Source organism: Ictalurus punctatus, chromosome 3 (assembly GCF_001660625.3).
Source record: "Ictalurus punctatus breed USDA103 chromosome 3, Coco_2.0, whole genome shotgun sequence".
Taxonomy (NCBI): Eukaryota; Metazoa; Chordata; class Actinopteri; order Siluriformes; family Ictaluridae; genus Ictalurus; species Ictalurus punctatus.
The window spans coordinates 19,193,418-19,210,666 of record NC_030418.2 but is presented as its reverse complement, the minus strand read 5'-3'; the positions used below and the strand labels follow the sequence as shown (position 1 = coordinate 19,210,666).

The window sequence follows — 17,249 nt, the reverse complement described above, 5'->3', positions numbered from 1 at the left end:
AACACTGGAGAATTATTCCAAAAATGCTAAATAAAAGGCCTCTTACAGAAAACTTCACCATATCAACAATTACACATTTTGTTATTCTGTTCATGTGGAGTGTCCAGCATGCACGTCTCTCTGCTAGCTGTTTCTATAGAAATATAGTAATTGCCTGACCTCACTAAGTAAAATATAGTACAGTACTTAAATGTTTGAGAATCTGAGACATTAGTGGATCATTAACCTGCATCAGAAGCAATAAATTACATGAGAGATAATGGAATAATGAAAAGCTAACATTTGAGGCTGTTTCAGGTACCTCTCAGGTGCAGCACCTCATGACAGTACTGATCAGCGAGCATGAGAGACTTTATGGAGGCACAGAGGTTGAGACATCCTCAAAGCAGAGTAAGACACCTGCTCAGGGCCAGCGTGGCATGGTAGCTTGGGAATCAGAGGATGAAATACAGCACTGCCCCTCTTCTAGTCAGACACCTAGCCTTCCTGACCACATGTGTGGCAGTGCCATATCTCTGGATACAAACATGGGCATGCCCAATAATGCAAAACGTGCACCTCAGGGAAAAGCTGGGCCTGCGGTCAGCCCAAGCAAACAGGCCAAATCTCTCCCTTCATGGAAATATTCTTTTAAAAGCAGCAGTACACGGGCTCAGCTGCCTAAGATTGGAGGCTCATCTGTGGACGTATCGAACAGTGGGAACTGGCTGATGAATGGCCTGTCATCTCTGAGAAGCCATCGACGCACATCGTCAGGAGAGCGTGTGGGCAAGGACTCAGTGCTGTCTCATCGCCTTTCCACCTATGACAACGTAACTGTTTCCAGCGTGAGTGTGCCCAGTGTGGCCAGCTCACCCTGGTCCACTTCCTCCTGTGAGATATCGGTAGTGAACTCAGTGAGTAGCGAGCCTTCAGCACTGAGTACAGACCAGGACAAGTGGGTAGAGACAAGGGTGGAAGAGAAAGACATCACAGAAAGTAGTGAAGCACTGGAATTGTGTGTAAGCAGCACGGGATGCAGTGAGTATGGGAATGTGGATGATACCGTGGATGAATCAACAGATCCTGATGACAACTCACAAGCTCTTAACAGCCTTATAACTGAACTGAAGAACGAGCTGAAGAAACAAAAAATTTATTATGAAGCCCGAATACGGAGGTAAGTAGGAAAGCTTCGATTTTTATTCATTTATTCAAAAATGAATTGTACTCAGATCAAAAAATAGACTTATGTAATAGTTAATCATTCATGAGAGTTACAAGTGGTAGCTGTCAGTGATATTGTGTTTATTTTTATTTAATGTAGTCTTAAATGTATTACAGAACCCAAAGAGCTAAAAGAATCAGTGGATAGTCAAGATTAGGTCAATCTCCATGGGTCTTTCAAGATTCAGATGTACAGTGCCTTGCATAAGTATCCCAATCCACCCCCCACCCCCCCAAAAAAAAATTCAATTTTTACCCTCTGTGGTGTTACAACCTGAAACTGAAATGGACTTTAATTTACAATATTACTACTTTAAATAAAACAGTTACATTTGTGAATGCATAAGTATTTACCCTCACTGTTGTTAAACCTTTATATTAGTTCTGGTACAACCCATCAGATGTCACATAATTAGTTAAATAGAGTACGCCTTGGAGACTCAATAGTTGTTCCTGGACGCCCCCAGAGAACCTAAACAAATAGCATCCTGAATACCAATGTGTTATCAAAACAAGTCCGAGCCAAAGTTATGAAAAGTCAAGTCAGTGACTGGTTAAATGACATACATTATATGTCAAAAGTTTGTGGAACCATCACTAACCATCACTTCTATATGTGGGTCTTCCCCAAATTGTTGCCACAGAATTAGAAGCATACAATTGTACAGGATGTCTTTGTATACTGTAGCATTAAGATTCCTCTTCACTGGAACTAAGAGGCCCAAACCTGTTCTAGCATGACAATGCCCCAGTGCACAACAAAACATGGTTTGCCAAGGTTGGAGTAGAAGAACTCAAGTGCCTGCACAGAGCCCTGACCTCAACCCCACTGAACACCTTTGGGATGAACCGGAATGCCCTTGTGCCTAATTGAGAAAATCTGCACAGCCACGCTTCAAAAACTAGTGGAAAGCCTTCCCATAAGTGTGGAGGTTATTATAACAGTAAAGGGGGACTAAATCTGGGTGTGATGGTCAGGGGCCCACAAACTTTTGGCCATATAGTGTATACGTCTATCTAAGTTCACTTCGGTTCCAGGATGTAACACTAGAAACTGTGTAACAGTTCAAGGGGGTGAATACTTCTGTATGTACAAAGTTTCAATAAACCCTTATAAAAATGGCTATTAAAGCATTCTTGAATGGTTCTTTAAGGGTTCTTGCATCTTAACAGGGTTCCTTCAGAGGGACAATGTAAAAACAGAACCTTTTTTAAGAGCTTAGGTTTGGTAGAATTACAGAGAAACACATCTTTGTAATGAGGTAGAGCCTTTGTGTTCTTGAGTATAGTAACCTAAAATGTGAAATGTTCCCAACAACGTCATCCACGACTGGACATCCAAGAGATAGAGATAAGGACTGCAAAGCACAGCATAGTGACATAAATCGGTCATGGTCATCTGGGATACAGAGAATATATCCAGAATGCATACCAAATAGTCAGTTAGCATTTCCTGTAAGTGGGTTCAGTTGGTCTAAATGTTGCTTGAACAGCAGTTTAAAGAGGAAATAATAGTCCATGTTTTCAAGCAAGTTTTTAAAGTCATTTATTATTTTTTTTTATTATTATTTTTTTTTTTTTGCATCTCATCACAGTATCTAGGACACAATAGTGTGTGCTGCACTGACTGTAAAGAAGTATAATTAATGAACACATGCTTGTATGAGTTTATGTCTTCCCTACCTCATCATGGTTTTTTCTAACAGGCTGGAAGAGAACAGTGAATTGCTGACTCAGCAGGTCGACAGGTTAGAGGAGGAATTAGACCAGGAGAGGAAGAAGTATAGAATGTTGGAAATTAAACTGCGGAACTCAGAGCGAGCCCGTGAGGATGCAGAGAACCGGAACCGACTACTGCAGAACGAGATGGAGGAGTTCTTCTCCACTTTAGGAGATCTAACGATGGGGACAAGGACAAAGAAAATGTGACTCCACATTAGATGCATTTTTAAATCTCTATACTCATGTATCATGGGTATTCTGAGGCAATTTCAAGCTGTTCCATTGCAGCAACTTGATCAACTCTTATCTATTAGTAGCAAATCTATTTTTCCCCTCAAACTTCAACCTGAAATTTTAGGATATGTTTAAATGATAATTACCATCACCGGCGTCTCAATCACTTCGCTTCCAGTGTGCACAGACGATACCAAAGCATGATATCACTGATTGTTTGCAGTTGCTGTAATTATGGTTGCCTACTCTCAATGATTTTCATAAGACAGATTATTTCCATGATAGTGCCTTTTGTGTTGATGCATGCTATTGGGAAAATACAGCTTAACCACAGACGAGGCATTACATATGATCTCATAGCTCCACATTTCTCACAACTCCTTTACAATTTTGTTACTTGAAGTCCATGACCACAAAATACCTATGGCTGTCCAGTCTTAAAGAAATATACAATGGCAAATCGTTGCTGGTTTAGTCAATGATTGTTACACTTCCCACCTCGTTTATCAAATCCCTTTACTGTAAAGTGAAACACAGTTTGCTAAAAAGGCAAAGACATTTTTGAGAAGACTGGTGGAAAGACCAACAAATAAACTCTAGCGGCATTTGCATATTTATTCCTGAAAAAAAATAAATAAATAAAAAAATAAAAAAATAATACATTTAGCATTAATGAGGTTGCCACGGTTAAAAGGATTATTGCTGTATAACTTATTTCTCAGGTGTTGTTGGGGGAAAAAAAACCACACTGAATAAACATACTGTTTTTTGGTATATAAAAGGCAGAAATTAATGTGAATGACTTGTAAAGTTAAAATCTTATTGTGCTTTCCCCTCATGAAAGTGCCAAAATCGAGGTTGTACTGCTTTCGTATCATTGGTTATTGACATTATATGACTGAAAGCAAAGGAAACATAATAAAGTTATCATCACAGGCTTTATGGTCACAGATGTTCCCAAAGAATTTTACCTTGATCCAATTTGACAAAATTTGCACTTAGGAATGTGTCACCTACCTTGAAAGAACTGTAAAACACATTTTAGTTACTACCGTATATATGTTTTCTTTCTAAATTTAACAAAATATTAAATGCACAAATTATAATTGTACATTTCAGCAAATATGAATGCAGGATATCCTAGCATGTGCACTTGCAACAAATCTCGAACACATTCATGTAGCAAAAGTGAAATGATCACAAACACGAATTATTTGATGTATTTATTTGCAGTGGTTACAACACTGTTGAATGCCAGTGCAATCTAATGATGTGGTACACACTGATGACCTTTACATATAACTGCATGTGTGGAGCGTTCTACAGCAACTAACCATCATCGCCAAGTCATGATCATACTATCGATGTGGTCTTCCTGATAACGGCTATTTTGCATTCTCAACTTAACTCCGTTAGCAGTCCATATAGTTGGAGAAATGTCCAAGCTGTGTATGATTATATTTAGTGGCTAGTGTAAGATTTCCATAAATGCTACAAGTATCCAGATCAAATGGGAAAGTTTAATGAAGTGGGCTCAGATATAGTATAAGGTTCAGACTGGGTTATCAGTAAAAAGAACTACATGGCCCACAACAACTTTAAACTTTAAGCTCCATCTCAGAAAGAAAAATGTAAATGACAGGATTCTCATTATTTATAGGGAAGGATATGAAATAGTGTTCTACATGAACGAACAAAACGAGAGAGAGCAAATCATACTCAATTCCACTTATCCTAATGAGGGTCGTGGTAGCAAATCACTCGTCTATTTAAAACGACACGGGGTTACATACTACATACATAATCATTCACACAAATCCATATACTCCCAGCTATCATTGTAACAATTATGACTTTTGTAATAAATAAATAAACAAACAAACACAAATGATAAAATTCACATTCATGAGAAACTAAAATGTTAAGCGTGAGGTAGTTCAAATTCTACTGAAGCTGATCCTGCTCTGTCCCCTGTTAATGTAATACATGCTTTTGTGCAAATTCCAATTTATTTCCAGGTTAAACTATAACAGTTAAGAATTTCCAATGGGTCATTTAGAGTTATCATCACAGTCATAAGAGCACTTAAAATTAGAAATGATGTAAACCCAAAACCTGTTTCAAGGGTTTTCTTTTTAGAAAGCAAACGGACTAAACGTCTCACTAACATTCATAACCATTAATTCATAGACAACTTATTTTTCTTAAAGAAGAAATAAAAAAAAAAACATTCTTTAGGAAAGATGAAGAAATTCCCACACACAGCTCAAACGTTCAGCAATTAATGTAAAACACTTCTGTAATGCAGTACAGAAGCAGCTAATGCAACTGACATACTTAATACACTACACACTTATTTTTACAGCACCGGTCATTACTAACCTTTCCATCATTTCCAAAAATATAAATAAAAATACCTTTAAAGAACATTGAAATATTTTTTTTGTTACATTTCACAAAAATAATCAGCAGACGTCATGAACTATAAATAGATTTTGCATACAAAAATGAGAATACTTTCCTTGATTCACAATGACCTACTCCACATTCAATGCAGGACAGCATTTCAAGTATAAGAGAACTACCTTTAATACTGTTTAAACTGGATTAAATATCCAGTAAATGTCAAATGTGAATTACAGTTCAAATCTGGTACCAAAATTGGGAATAATGATTCTGAAAGCCATAATATCTCAGTGTCATTCTTTGCCACAATCAAAAAGAAAAAAGAAATTGCAGAGCAAAAGCCAAAATAAGGATCCATGCAGCCTCATTATAACCTTCATACTGTATACATGAAGTAGCTCTGGATGAAATAAACAATTTTGTTCTTAAAAAAAAAAATGTACAAGTAAAAAAAATTAATTATGGGTCAGAGCTGTAGAAACCACCAAGTAGATGAAACCATCTCAAAACAACGGAAATTAAATAGTTATACTACACTGATAGCAGTTTATGCACTATTTAAAATTTTACATCCACTACCTAAGGATCAAAATAGTATAAGGAAGCTTGTAGCCCCAGATATATCCACTCAAACATAAAACCCACACACACATATATATATATATAAAGTAAAATAAAATAAATAAAAATATATATTTACAATTTAGTCTTTACATTCTACACCAATATGTTATTTTAAAGGAAGAATTCAGTGAGCATGTTAAAAGTACTCACATTCAGTAGTTAGGGGCTGCTGGAGCTTCTTGATGGGAGAATAAATGACGATGGAATATTGCAGTATTTAGAGAGGAAGCAAATAACGCCAACCCATACACACTTATAACTCCATGTGTATTTACATTGCCTTTGCATTGCAAACCTTCTTTACCCAATACAAATATAGATAAAAAAAAAGACCTTTAAAAGGACAAGCATTAAGAAAAGCAAAACTGACTGGCCTAAATCTGATACCATGCGACACACTGCGATGCTCCAGGGGAAGGTGATAGTCATCTGCAGCAGCTCAGCGCTCCGGCTGTGGCCTCCAGACTGCTGTCTGTGTCTGACGCCATGGTGGGTTCTGTAGACATGGAGGACACATCGTTGATGGAGGAGGAAGAGGAAGCCTGAGGCGAGCCATTGACTACTGCTCCACCTGTGCTATGAGAAACACACACATCAGTCAGACATCAATACACGCAGCCTCTGTACTACTGATACTGTAATACTGTATGAATATTGTATTACTAAGTTTAATGAGGGCATAGTATATTTAGAAATTAAAGATACATCAACACCATTTCTTTTCAGACTACTACATGTTTTCGTTACTTTGTGACACAGAGTACCAAAATGAGTAACCTACTTAGTATTAATCAATTACAGACATCTCAGAAAACTTTATTTAGCTCAGTTTCCCCAGCTCATTCTTTATAACATTAGCTAGTTGGTTTTAAACGAAGTGCAGTATCTAGTTACATTAGACTCCTTGAGTCGAATGGGGTTACAGTGCAGAAGAGCATTTTTTTTTTTCTACTTCACATCTTTACAGCTGTAAGTAAATTTAATTGTGTCAGAAACCCTCATTGCAAATGACCAATCATAAAGAACAATATATTTTGTTTGGTGCAACACTGGCTATTGCTAGTGCTGCTGTGTGCTGTTAGCAATGACCTCCTCATGATGTCTTTTATATTTAAGATGTTTTATCAGGTTACTTGTATTGTAGGAAGATGCTGTAATTCCTACACTTGATATTTTTGTAGCGCACAGTTTGCAGTCTCCTATACTTTGAATGCTTAGGATTGTGAATTTGTACAGAAAGATTATGTCAGACAGTAACACATGATATTGCATGTTAGTATCTGAACTTTTTTTTTTTACACAAGTAAACGAGCCTGGTATCAGATTGATATTAATATTAATATTGATACACCCTTAATATTAATGTTTCAATGGGTAAATATATTGCATTAACATAATAGTGCTTTTACTCAACAGACTCATAATTTTTAAATTTTTTTTGTAGAAGAAAATCAGTTTAACCAACCTAGAGGAGGTGGCTGGCCACGGATCACACTGTTCTTCATCCTGTCCTCCCAGTCCAGCACTTCCTTATAGATCAACTCTGATGCAAAAAGACATAGATATAGATAGAGGAAAATAGTCAGGCACACAGACACGTCATGGAAGCGGGCAAGGTGCAAGTTGCCAAAGAATACAATCCCACGTGTGACAAAATATCTGTCTTTCTAAATTTAGTAGCATGCACAAGCCATTTAAACATGCCTGAGGGAGTCATTAACACATTCAAGTGACTTCATCAGACAGGCTTCTGACTGAGCGCAAATGATATTCATACTGAACTTCTGGTACTTTCCCCGGCATCAGATTTCATAGAAGTTTAAGTGTGAAAAAGGAATAGAGGCTGATGCCACCTTTCCACTCCTCCACTGTATGCTCCCTTTCATCCAACTGCTTGTCAGTGATCATGGGAGGGGGCTGAAAAAACACAAGACAGCAAAAGTACACACTTTGGTTACAGTATTAATTTATGTCTTCATTTATCTACAGTAACCCCATTATCCTTGGATGGGATGCCAGTCCATGGCAGGGCACACACATACATGCATATGTGTGTGTACATGCATACATGCATACATGCATACATACATACGCATTTACACATAGGGACAATTTAGTGTAGCCAATCTGCCTACCTGCATGTTTTTGGGCAGTAGGAGGAAACCAGTAAACCCAGAGGAAACCCACGCAAATGCAGGGAGAACATGCAAAACTCCACACAGACAGTAACCCAAACTGTGGACAGAACCCAGAACCCTGGAGCTGTGGGGTGTCAACATTCACTGTGCCACCCATTGGTTATAGTTTAAAAAAAAATAATAATAAAATAAAAAAATTAAAAAAAGAATATTTTGAAAATTAAGAAAAGGTGAAAATATATATATATATATATATATATATATATATATATATATTTACCTCACTAGCTTCTCTTCATTCAAAAATGACTAGTGAATACTTTATTACTATTACTTATTTACTAAAACATGCTGAATAACTTTAACTTCATATTTTTATGCCCAATACAATTTGCCATTTTACTAACTGTAACATGCACAAATAGAAAACAAGTTATATGAGGAAATAATCAGGATATGCATGACTACACAAAACCACTGGTGAATGAGTGAGTAATGGTTGGGATTTAAAAAAAAAAAAAAAAAATTTTTACTCTTATAATAGCACTCTCCTCTAGAAAGCAATGACTTAATACTCCGCATGTGTGTGAGTATACTCACAGCCTCAACCTCAGCTGGATCATACCACACGTTAATGTAGGGGTGCTGTAGAGCCTCATCTACCGAGATGCGCTTGGATGCATCTATAACTAGCATTTTGGAAAGCAGGTCTCGAGCCTGGCTCGCTAAAACAGAGATAAACATTCAGTCAGCACCTGCTTGTTTCACATGCACAGTGCCTGTCACATGCCTTTAGATTCATTCAGACATTTACATGGATGAATTTAAAAGAGCTGAAGTACTTAATTTTGCACCTCTCCCAAGTGAAAACCCATGACATGCAGATCTATTAAACCACATATTACCTTTAAGTTTGTTGTGATCTGAATCAGCAGGGAAAAGAACATCAGGGAAAAGCTTCTCAAAACTGTATCCGGCATAGCGAGGCCGGTTCTCCACATATGTCCTTACAGACTGATTGAGTTTCATTAGGAACTCTTGGGATGGGGTCCCCAGCTGCTCAATGACTTTGTTCCACTGATCAATATCTTGGATATCACATGATTAAAAAACAACAACAACAACAACAACAACACTGCAGTGTGCACAGGAAAGAATAGAGGATTGAAAAGGGACCAACAATCTCTGGACATACATGAAGAAATGAATGACCGAAGTTAACAAACATTCCTGCCTGCACTTTAAATTAAATCTTACCTAATAGTTGACTAAAGCTATTATAAATTAAGAATCAATTTGTTTTGTTTGTGATAATCCAATCCTAGATATTTTAGACTTTCTTTGCTCTCGGTGTGAATGTGTTGTGTAAAAAACATAAAAGCAAACAATGAATGATGGGTAAGGATACGATCAGTGCCTGGAAACAACACACTACCTCTGACCATTTCAGCCATGATACAGCCAACAGACCAGACATCAACTGAAAAAATGAAATGAAAATTAAATTAGCATGCAACACATAACTAAAAACAGACAGACCTAGGACAGGAAATGAGGGAAGGGAAAATACAAGGGTGAAAATAATGAAGATGCAAGTGCTGCCAAAACAGTGAATAAAATAACACATAAATTTTAAGCACCTACAATCATCTTCCATCAAATGTTAAAAAGCCTCACAAACCAGCAACTCATATATAAAGTTGTCCTCAACTCATTCATATAACGACATTTATTTCAACTACATGGAACAGTACAGCATATTTAGGATAGTGGTAGAATTAAATTTTACTATCCGTGTAACAAATACAATATGTATTTTTTTTTTTCTTCGTGGTGAGACTCCTATTCAATAACACGGTGATCTTGACAGTCAAACATTCGAGCCATGAGAAACCAGTCTTGAATTCATCAACACCTCATCAACACCCTTTACTACTAGTCACTCTGACCCCAAATGGAAACTCCCACATGGAAGAGCGTAACATACCAAGCATACTGAGTTATGGTATCAGGGTCATCAATATAGTATTTGCCCCATCAGCTGTACAGTCCCAAAAGTACACAGAATACATAAACATTAGTTTTACAGCTGAAAACATTGAAGTATCTCTATGTCTGTTTCAGTAAAAAAATAATAATTTTATATATATATATAACATTATATTTATTTTTTTTCCACACGAACACACACACACACACACACACACACACACACACACACACACACATCAACTGAAGACAGATTAAACATGGTTTCTACATCTTTTCATCTAAAAAATTCTCCTTTAAAAACTGTAAAGCATGCAAGGATACAATCCCTTCCTGGGAAAAGGATTTTGTGACGAACCATTTCTGCCAAAATACAGCCCACTGACCAAATGTCCACTAATTGTTTGTAGCAGAAAGAAAGAGAGAAGGTGGTTAAAAAGCAAATCTGTGTGAAGTAGTAGCTGTTAGTTATCTGGTTTCATTCATAGCACATTTGACTTCCTGGAATTATAAAAGCTGATTTTTTTTTAAGCAAAACATATACATATATATACATATATATATATATATATATATATATATATACACATATATATATATATATATATATATATATATATATATATATATATATATATATATATATATGAATGTTAAAAAACACAAGAGTGCATCATGAGACAGGCAAGGTGAGAATGATGTTTGCAGCTAAGCATTTGCAATAAATGCCAGTCAGGCATTCAAAAGCTTGTCAGCAGTACTCACCATTGGCTTGATATCCCATTCCCAGGATGACTTCAGGGGCTCTGTAGTAGCGGGTCACCACATATGGTGTCATCAGCAAACCAGTGGCTGCTGTCCGGGCCAAGCCAAAGTCCAGGATCTTTAGGGTACAGTCTGACTTGACTACTATGTTACTAGGTTTCAGGTCCTGCAGTGTTAAAGAAAAACACTTACAGGATTGCAAGGTAGTTTATCCAGTGTATACAAAGTAAAGTGCACACATCAAAATTTAATCTACAGTTGACTAACCTTTGCAACCAATCAGTTGCAATTATTGGTTACACATGGTCTAGGATCTATCTTGGGTGGTCAACTCTGATTATATGGACTGATAGATTTGTTATTGTTTCCCCATTTTCTCCAAACTTTAGTGATTGCCAATTCCCACCAACTAGCTAGCTCTCACCTCTCACACAACCACCACCAACCAGGGGGCATGAGGGATAACACATGAAGTCAGTCACTATATCTTTTCAAACTGCTACACATGCTACAACAAAATGCAGCTGGACATACTCAGAGGAAAGCCCTCTAACACATCCTATCCAGACAGAGAGTAGGGCATTTATGCTCGCTTAGACTGCTAATCTCCTGGGATTTTCATGCACAATGATCTCTAGAGTTTACACTCAATTGTACAAAAAAAAACAAAAAACAACAACAAAAAAAAAACCACAGAAAAACTGTGAGCAGCAGTTCCATAAGCTAAAAGACCTGGCTGATGAGAGAGGTCAGAGGAGAATGGCCAGACCACACCAGATTCCACTCCTATCAGCCAAGAACAGGAATCTGAGGCTACAGTGGGTACAGGCATACCGAAACTAGCACACAATCCAGGACCCAACTTTACTTGTGTCAACAGTTCAGGCTGCTGGTGGTATAATGGTGTGGGCCCTTAACAATAATTGAGCATTGTTTGAGTTGTTATCCAAGTATTGTTGCCGACCACATGCGTCCAGTTATGGCCACAATTTACCAGCTTATAAAATCAGACAAATGCTGCAATATTCCTAGGAGCCTGCAATTTTTTCAAAATTACTGCAGATTTTCCACAGATTTGGGCCAAGACGCATCATGTGACGTCATCACAACACACATTCAGCCAAAGCCCTCTTTGATTCCTGTGTGTCGAACAGGAGTACACCTAAAAGGTCTCATTTATCAACAAACATCACTGCGAAAGAATGTGCAAAACAATTTTGCACAACTGCAATTTTGTCAATTCAAGTAGCTTTCCACCAAAAAAAGCACAAAAAACTCTGCAAGTTGCATCGCAAGTTTATAATAATAAAATTAGCTGCAGAAACTTCAAGCATTTTTGGCCACAACCACCACCAAAAAAAACTCCACGAAATCCTGCATGGACTGGATATAACGTCTCAAGCAGGTCCTGGGTCTGCCAGTGGGAAACGTCTGATACAGCTATACTGGGTGAACAGCAAGTTGATGTGAAATCATTTATCTGCATGACTTTATACACTGTGCTGCTGCCATATGACTGGCTGACTGAATAATTGCATGAACAAGCAGGTGTGCAGGTGTTCCTATTAAGGTATGTGTATATTTATATATGATTTGGGTAATAATGCACTGTGAACAACAAATTGAGTTAACTGCAAGTAATTCATTTCTTATTTACTTAACAATTATTAGGATTTGCCTGGAGCTGTGGATGGGATCATGCTTCAGGTGGTGTTTCATGCATTCTCCCCTTGAAATAAATTAGAAATTAATTTTAAGTTGCTGGAAAAGAATAGTGATTAAATAGTGGATGGAAGCTGTTTATAATAATTTTGCCTGTTAACCACCTAACAAAAATGCAAGTGTTTGTCTGTGGGCTTTAATTACTGTACAAATATGCTTGAAATTCCCTGCTGATGATTCAATCAAATTAGTGAGCAGTTTATAGTGTATGCAGGTTTTATTACTACAGAAAACAAATGACCTTGCTATGATATAATTTACCCTTAAACATTTCCTATTACATATTCCTATTAGATAAACAGACTAAATTATGCTTAGGAAAAAGAAAAATCGATCGGTGCTCCCTGATCATGTGTGATAGATGAGAAGTGTTCACTCAGGACGGATCACTTCTCTCCTTGATTCCTCTCAGCACGTTCCTGCCTCGCCAGCGCAATGCAGTCACCGGCAGCAGCAGCAGCAAGCAGGACGAGCTCGAGCTTTTTGTCTTATGCTCGGAGGATGCTGCCCCTCCCCCACCCTCACCTTAACTGATTATTAAGCTTTTTGCTATCAGTGCAACGCTGGCTCCGAATGACTGTGTTTCCTTTTAAGCAATAGAGCACAGACCCTGTGGATGATCCCTGCCGCGTGGAGGTGTTTAATTCCACACAGCATCTGGTACAGCAGATAGGACAGCCGCTCGTGGTCAAGCTCCATCTGAATGACTTGGCAAAGGTTGGCATCCATCAGCTCCATTACAAGGTAACTGTCGGTGGGTTGGTAGGAGAGAGAGGGAGTGGCAAAAGAGGGCGGAATGGGGGAAGGGGGTGCAAGAGACAAGAGAGAGAGGAGGAGAAGGAGGAGGAGGAGGAGGAGGGGTGTGTGTGTGTGTGTGTGTGTGTGTGTGTGTGTGTGTGTGTGTGCGCGCACGTGTGAGCATGTGTATCAGAAAGAGAGAGAGAGAGAGAGAGAGAGAGAGAGAATATTTGGTGTCGATTAGGCAGTGGTCCAGTTTTCTCTCACCTTCAGTGTACTAAACAAGGATAAGCTGTTTGAGAGTCTACACAATAGCTGGTCATTTTTGAACATTGTTAGCATTCTGCAGTATACTCACACATCTTGAAATTCTTCTAACGTTTTTTGTGGTGTAAATACATTTAAAAGGCCGATAATCTGGAAATGTAAAAGATAATCATACTTTAACATCAACTATATAAAATATACAAAAACAATAGTATAGTAAAAACACAACAGAATTCACCAACAAGAATTTATATAGATTAATTTCCTGAAACTCACTTACATTTTTATGGTCGACACACTTCATTAGCACCAGCTCTCTGTATGCTCGCTTGGCATGTGTCTGATTCTGAAAGGGCCGGCTAAGTTTCTTAATAGCTACGTTTCTTTCAAGATGTTGGTCATATGCTGAACTACAAGGGAATAAAAAGGACACATTGGGCAAATATCAAACAAATGGTCAATGATCTATGCTGTTCTGCTATGTAATTGCTAATGGATATTCAGGAGTGAGAACATACCAGACTATTCCCTGTGCTCCCGAGCCGATCGGCCTCAGGTTCTGATAACGCTTCAGAACTGTGAACGTTGAATCCCCCACATCTATACTGTAGAATTCCTTCTCCCTTTTGTTTTTATTCATGGTGATGTCCTGGCAAATTGATGTCTGATCATTCATACAACACACGTCTATGTACCTATACCGCAAGCAATGAAATATTGTGGATTATCGATCATAGAAAAAAAGGCAGCATTAGACTTTGTGTATTACAGATGGTAATATTGCGCTGAATGATAGACTCAGCACAGAGGTTTAGTCTGGGAGCGGCGACGCATAGCATCCTGTTTTTAAAGAAAATAATGAATTTGGCAAGAAGCAACAGGATGAAATATCTGCTCAGCATAGAATAGTCACGAGTTGCTGTAAGCTTTTTGTCAAAACAAAGCCTTCAAAACGCACAAACAGATTCAACCGTAAAACAACAAATATTCTTTATCTAAAAATTCATACGTTACATTACCAGAAAGACAACAGCTTTCTTTAATGGCTTTCAAATGAAAATATTAATACACACAAACAAACAAAAAAAAACAGCCAATGAGCCAGAAAGATATGATCATGTATTTAATTATTTATTTAAATGCTGGACAATTCATACAAATTCACCTTTCTATGTGTATGAAAACAGAGTAGGATCATTTCACTACTAGTGAATAGTGAGCATAATCTGTTCTATATAAAACATGTGCTATCCTGGACTGATTGAACTGACATACTATGTTCAGACACTACAGGTGTAGATTATTTATACTGGAGACCAATGCATTTCTTAATAAATGTCAACCTTCACCAACCAACCTAAAGAAAGCTTGTTTTGTAAAACAGGCAGGAAAATGACAGTAAGAACAGTATGCATATATGCATAATACCGTCTTCAATAGTGAAAACCGGTTTAATGAGCGGTTCGATAAATCGACACACTCCTTGCTTGTTGGGGATTTTAGGTGTCCTGAGCTGGAAAGCTACAACCTGGATTAGACTTAAACTGTCCCACTCCATTCACTCCTGTCAGGCTTTAGACTGAAAAGAAAGCAGTCCGTTTCTCTCTCTCTCTCTCTCTCTCTCTCTCTCTCTCTCTCTCTCTTGCATTTTCCTTGCATTTTCCTTGCATGTTCTGAACATGCACAAACACAAATATGCCAAATTAAGGCGTGATATTATAGTAACCGTGGCATTACACTGAACTGAACAGTAAAGATGCTGGAAGTGCAGCTGACTGAATGGCACCTCTAGCACATTGTCAACTAGCCTAGCTAGCCTGAAAACAAACCACTGTATCTACCGAAAGCCGTATTGAGAATAAACCTGTTTGTGTATGCAGCATGTTGTGTTTAAGCGCATTGTATTTCCATGCTCCAGAAGGGAAAGCTTGCAGCGTTGTTCAGTGGTGAGAAGGCGAAATCAGCTGTGTGCTGTATGCAGACACCCTCCCCCACAGCCAAACAATACCGCCTTAAACCGTGTAAAACGCTGGCTTACCTGCCGGGAATTCAACTCCAGTTATTCCCTTCTATATTAATATCCACGGAACATGTAAATGCGTGCAAACGAAGCTTTTAACGCAAACAGCTAACGAGTATGTGGTTGTTCGGCTGAAAAAACCATGACCTGACCGCATACACACCGCTTCCTAGCTCTGACAGGCCTTGCATGCAGCGCACGCGACATTGCGCTCTACGTCACCGAATCTCCGCGTTTCCGTGGCATCACGCGCACCCAGACTCACAGCCAAGCAGTCCTGTCAATCATATACTGTAGCTACAGTGGGTTCAGAAAGTACTCAGACCCCTTCAGTTTATACGCACGTTATATTTTGTAAGGTATTTCATTTTAAATGGACTGTATTTATTTATTTATTTATTTATTTATTTATTTATTTATTTAAATATTTATTTATTTATTCTTATTTACTTTTTTGGCCATATATACATATATATATATATATATATATATATATATATATATATATATATATATATATATATATATATATATATATATATTTTTTTTTTTTTAAATGTATTAAAAATTGAAAACTAAAATTTCTAATTTAGCTAAGTATTCAGAACCTTGGTTAAGGCACCACAAATTGAGCTCAGGTGGTGCAAATCTTATTTCATCTGATTATCTTGAGATGTCACTAGAACCTGACTTAAACCCACCTGTGCAAAATACAATTGATTGGACAGGATTTAGAAAGGTAAACACCTGTGTGTATAATGTCCCACAATTCACAGTGCATGTCAGACCAAAACCCAAACCATGAAGTAGAGCGAACTGTTTGTAGATCTCTATGATCAAAGGGTAGAAAACCATATTTCTAAAGCTTTGAATGTTCCCAGGAGTACAGTGAGCTCCATTATTGTGAAATGGAAGAAGTTTGGAATCAGGACTCTTCCTAGACCTGGTCGACCGGCTGGCCATACTCCGTAACCTGGCGTGAATTCTCCTGCAAGGTATTGCCTGGATAGGCTCCACTTCCATGTGTATATATGTACAACCCCAAATCCAAAAAAGCTGTGACACTGTGTAAAATGTAAGTAAATATAAATAAAAACAGAATGCAGTGATTTGCAAATCTCATAAACCCATATGTTATTCAAAATAGAACATAGAAAACATATCAAAAGTTTCAACTGAGAAAATGTACCATTTTAAGGAAAAAGTAAGGTCATTTTTAATTCATGGTCACAACACGTCTCAAAAAAGTTGGGACAGGGCAACAAAAGGCTGGAAAGTAAGTGTTACTAAAAAGAAACAGCTGGAGGAACATTTTGCAACTAATTAGGTTAATTGGCAACAAGTCAGTAACATGACTGGTTATAAAAAGAGTATCTTAGAGAGGCAGAGTCTCTGCCTCTGCCCAGTAAGATGGGATG

General features: G+C 37.7%; 2 protein-coding genes across 6 annotated transcripts in view; one reads left to right on the top strand and one right to left on the bottom strand.

Moving 5' to 3' along the window:
- arhgap22 (Rho GTPase activating protein 22) overlaps positions 1-4,694 on the top strand; it is a 30,132-nt gene extending 25,438 nt beyond the window's left edge. For both annotated transcript variants that reach the window (XM_017464710.3, XM_017464713.3), the window contains exons 9-10: positions 298-1,159; positions 2,913-4,694. In XM_017464710.3, the coding sequence (XP_017320199.1) occupies positions 298-1,159; positions 2,913-3,135 (1,085 nt within the window). In that variant the 3' untranslated portion in view covers positions 3,136-4,694. The remainder of the gene's footprint in view (positions 1-297; positions 1,160-2,912) is intronic.
- Positions 4,373-16,049, bottom strand: mapk8a (mitogen-activated protein kinase 8a). 4 transcript variants are annotated; one of them, XM_017464715.3, is made up of 12 exons: positions 15,850-16,045; positions 14,330-14,506; positions 14,092-14,221; positions 13,903-13,961; positions 13,416-13,554; positions 11,085-11,250; positions 9,739-9,810; positions 9,236-9,418; positions 8,931-9,055; positions 8,046-8,109; positions 7,658-7,735; positions 4,373-6,763 (listed from the first exon to the last, which is right to left on the bottom strand). In XM_017464715.3, exons 2-12 carry the CDS (start codon positions 14,485-14,487, stop codon positions 6,618-6,620), a joined length of 1,320 nt encoding a protein of 439 aa, XP_017320204.1. In that variant the 5' UTR covers positions 14,488-14,506; positions 15,850-16,045; the 3' UTR covers positions 4,373-6,617. The 4 variants fall into 4 exon arrangements, 3 of the variants coding, with proteins under 3 accessions (XP_017320204.1, XP_017320205.1, XP_047010111.2); XM_017464716.3 differs by having other exon boundaries at positions 6,617-6,768; positions 15,850-16,046; XR_008396307.1 differs by lacking the exons at positions 4,373-6,763; positions 7,658-7,735; positions 8,046-8,109; positions 8,931-9,055 and adding exons at positions 10,318-10,371; positions 10,678-10,715 and having other exon boundaries at positions 9,358-9,418; positions 15,850-16,048.
- Between the last annotated feature and the right edge of the window lie 1,200 nt (positions 16,050-17,249).

Coding starts and splice junctions, on each gene's coding strand:
- mapk8a (XM_017464715.3), bottom strand. CDS start 14,487: ATGAATGATCAGACATCAATTTGCCAGGACATCACCATGAATAAAAAC. Junction 14,222..14,329: donor GGAGCACAGGGAATAGTCTG/GTATGTTCTCAC, acceptor ATTCCCTTGTAG/TTCAGCATATGACCAACATC. Junction 11,251..13,415: donor CGGCAGGGATCATCCACAGG/GTCTGTGCTCTA, acceptor TTAACACTGCAG/GACCTGAAACCTAGTAACAT.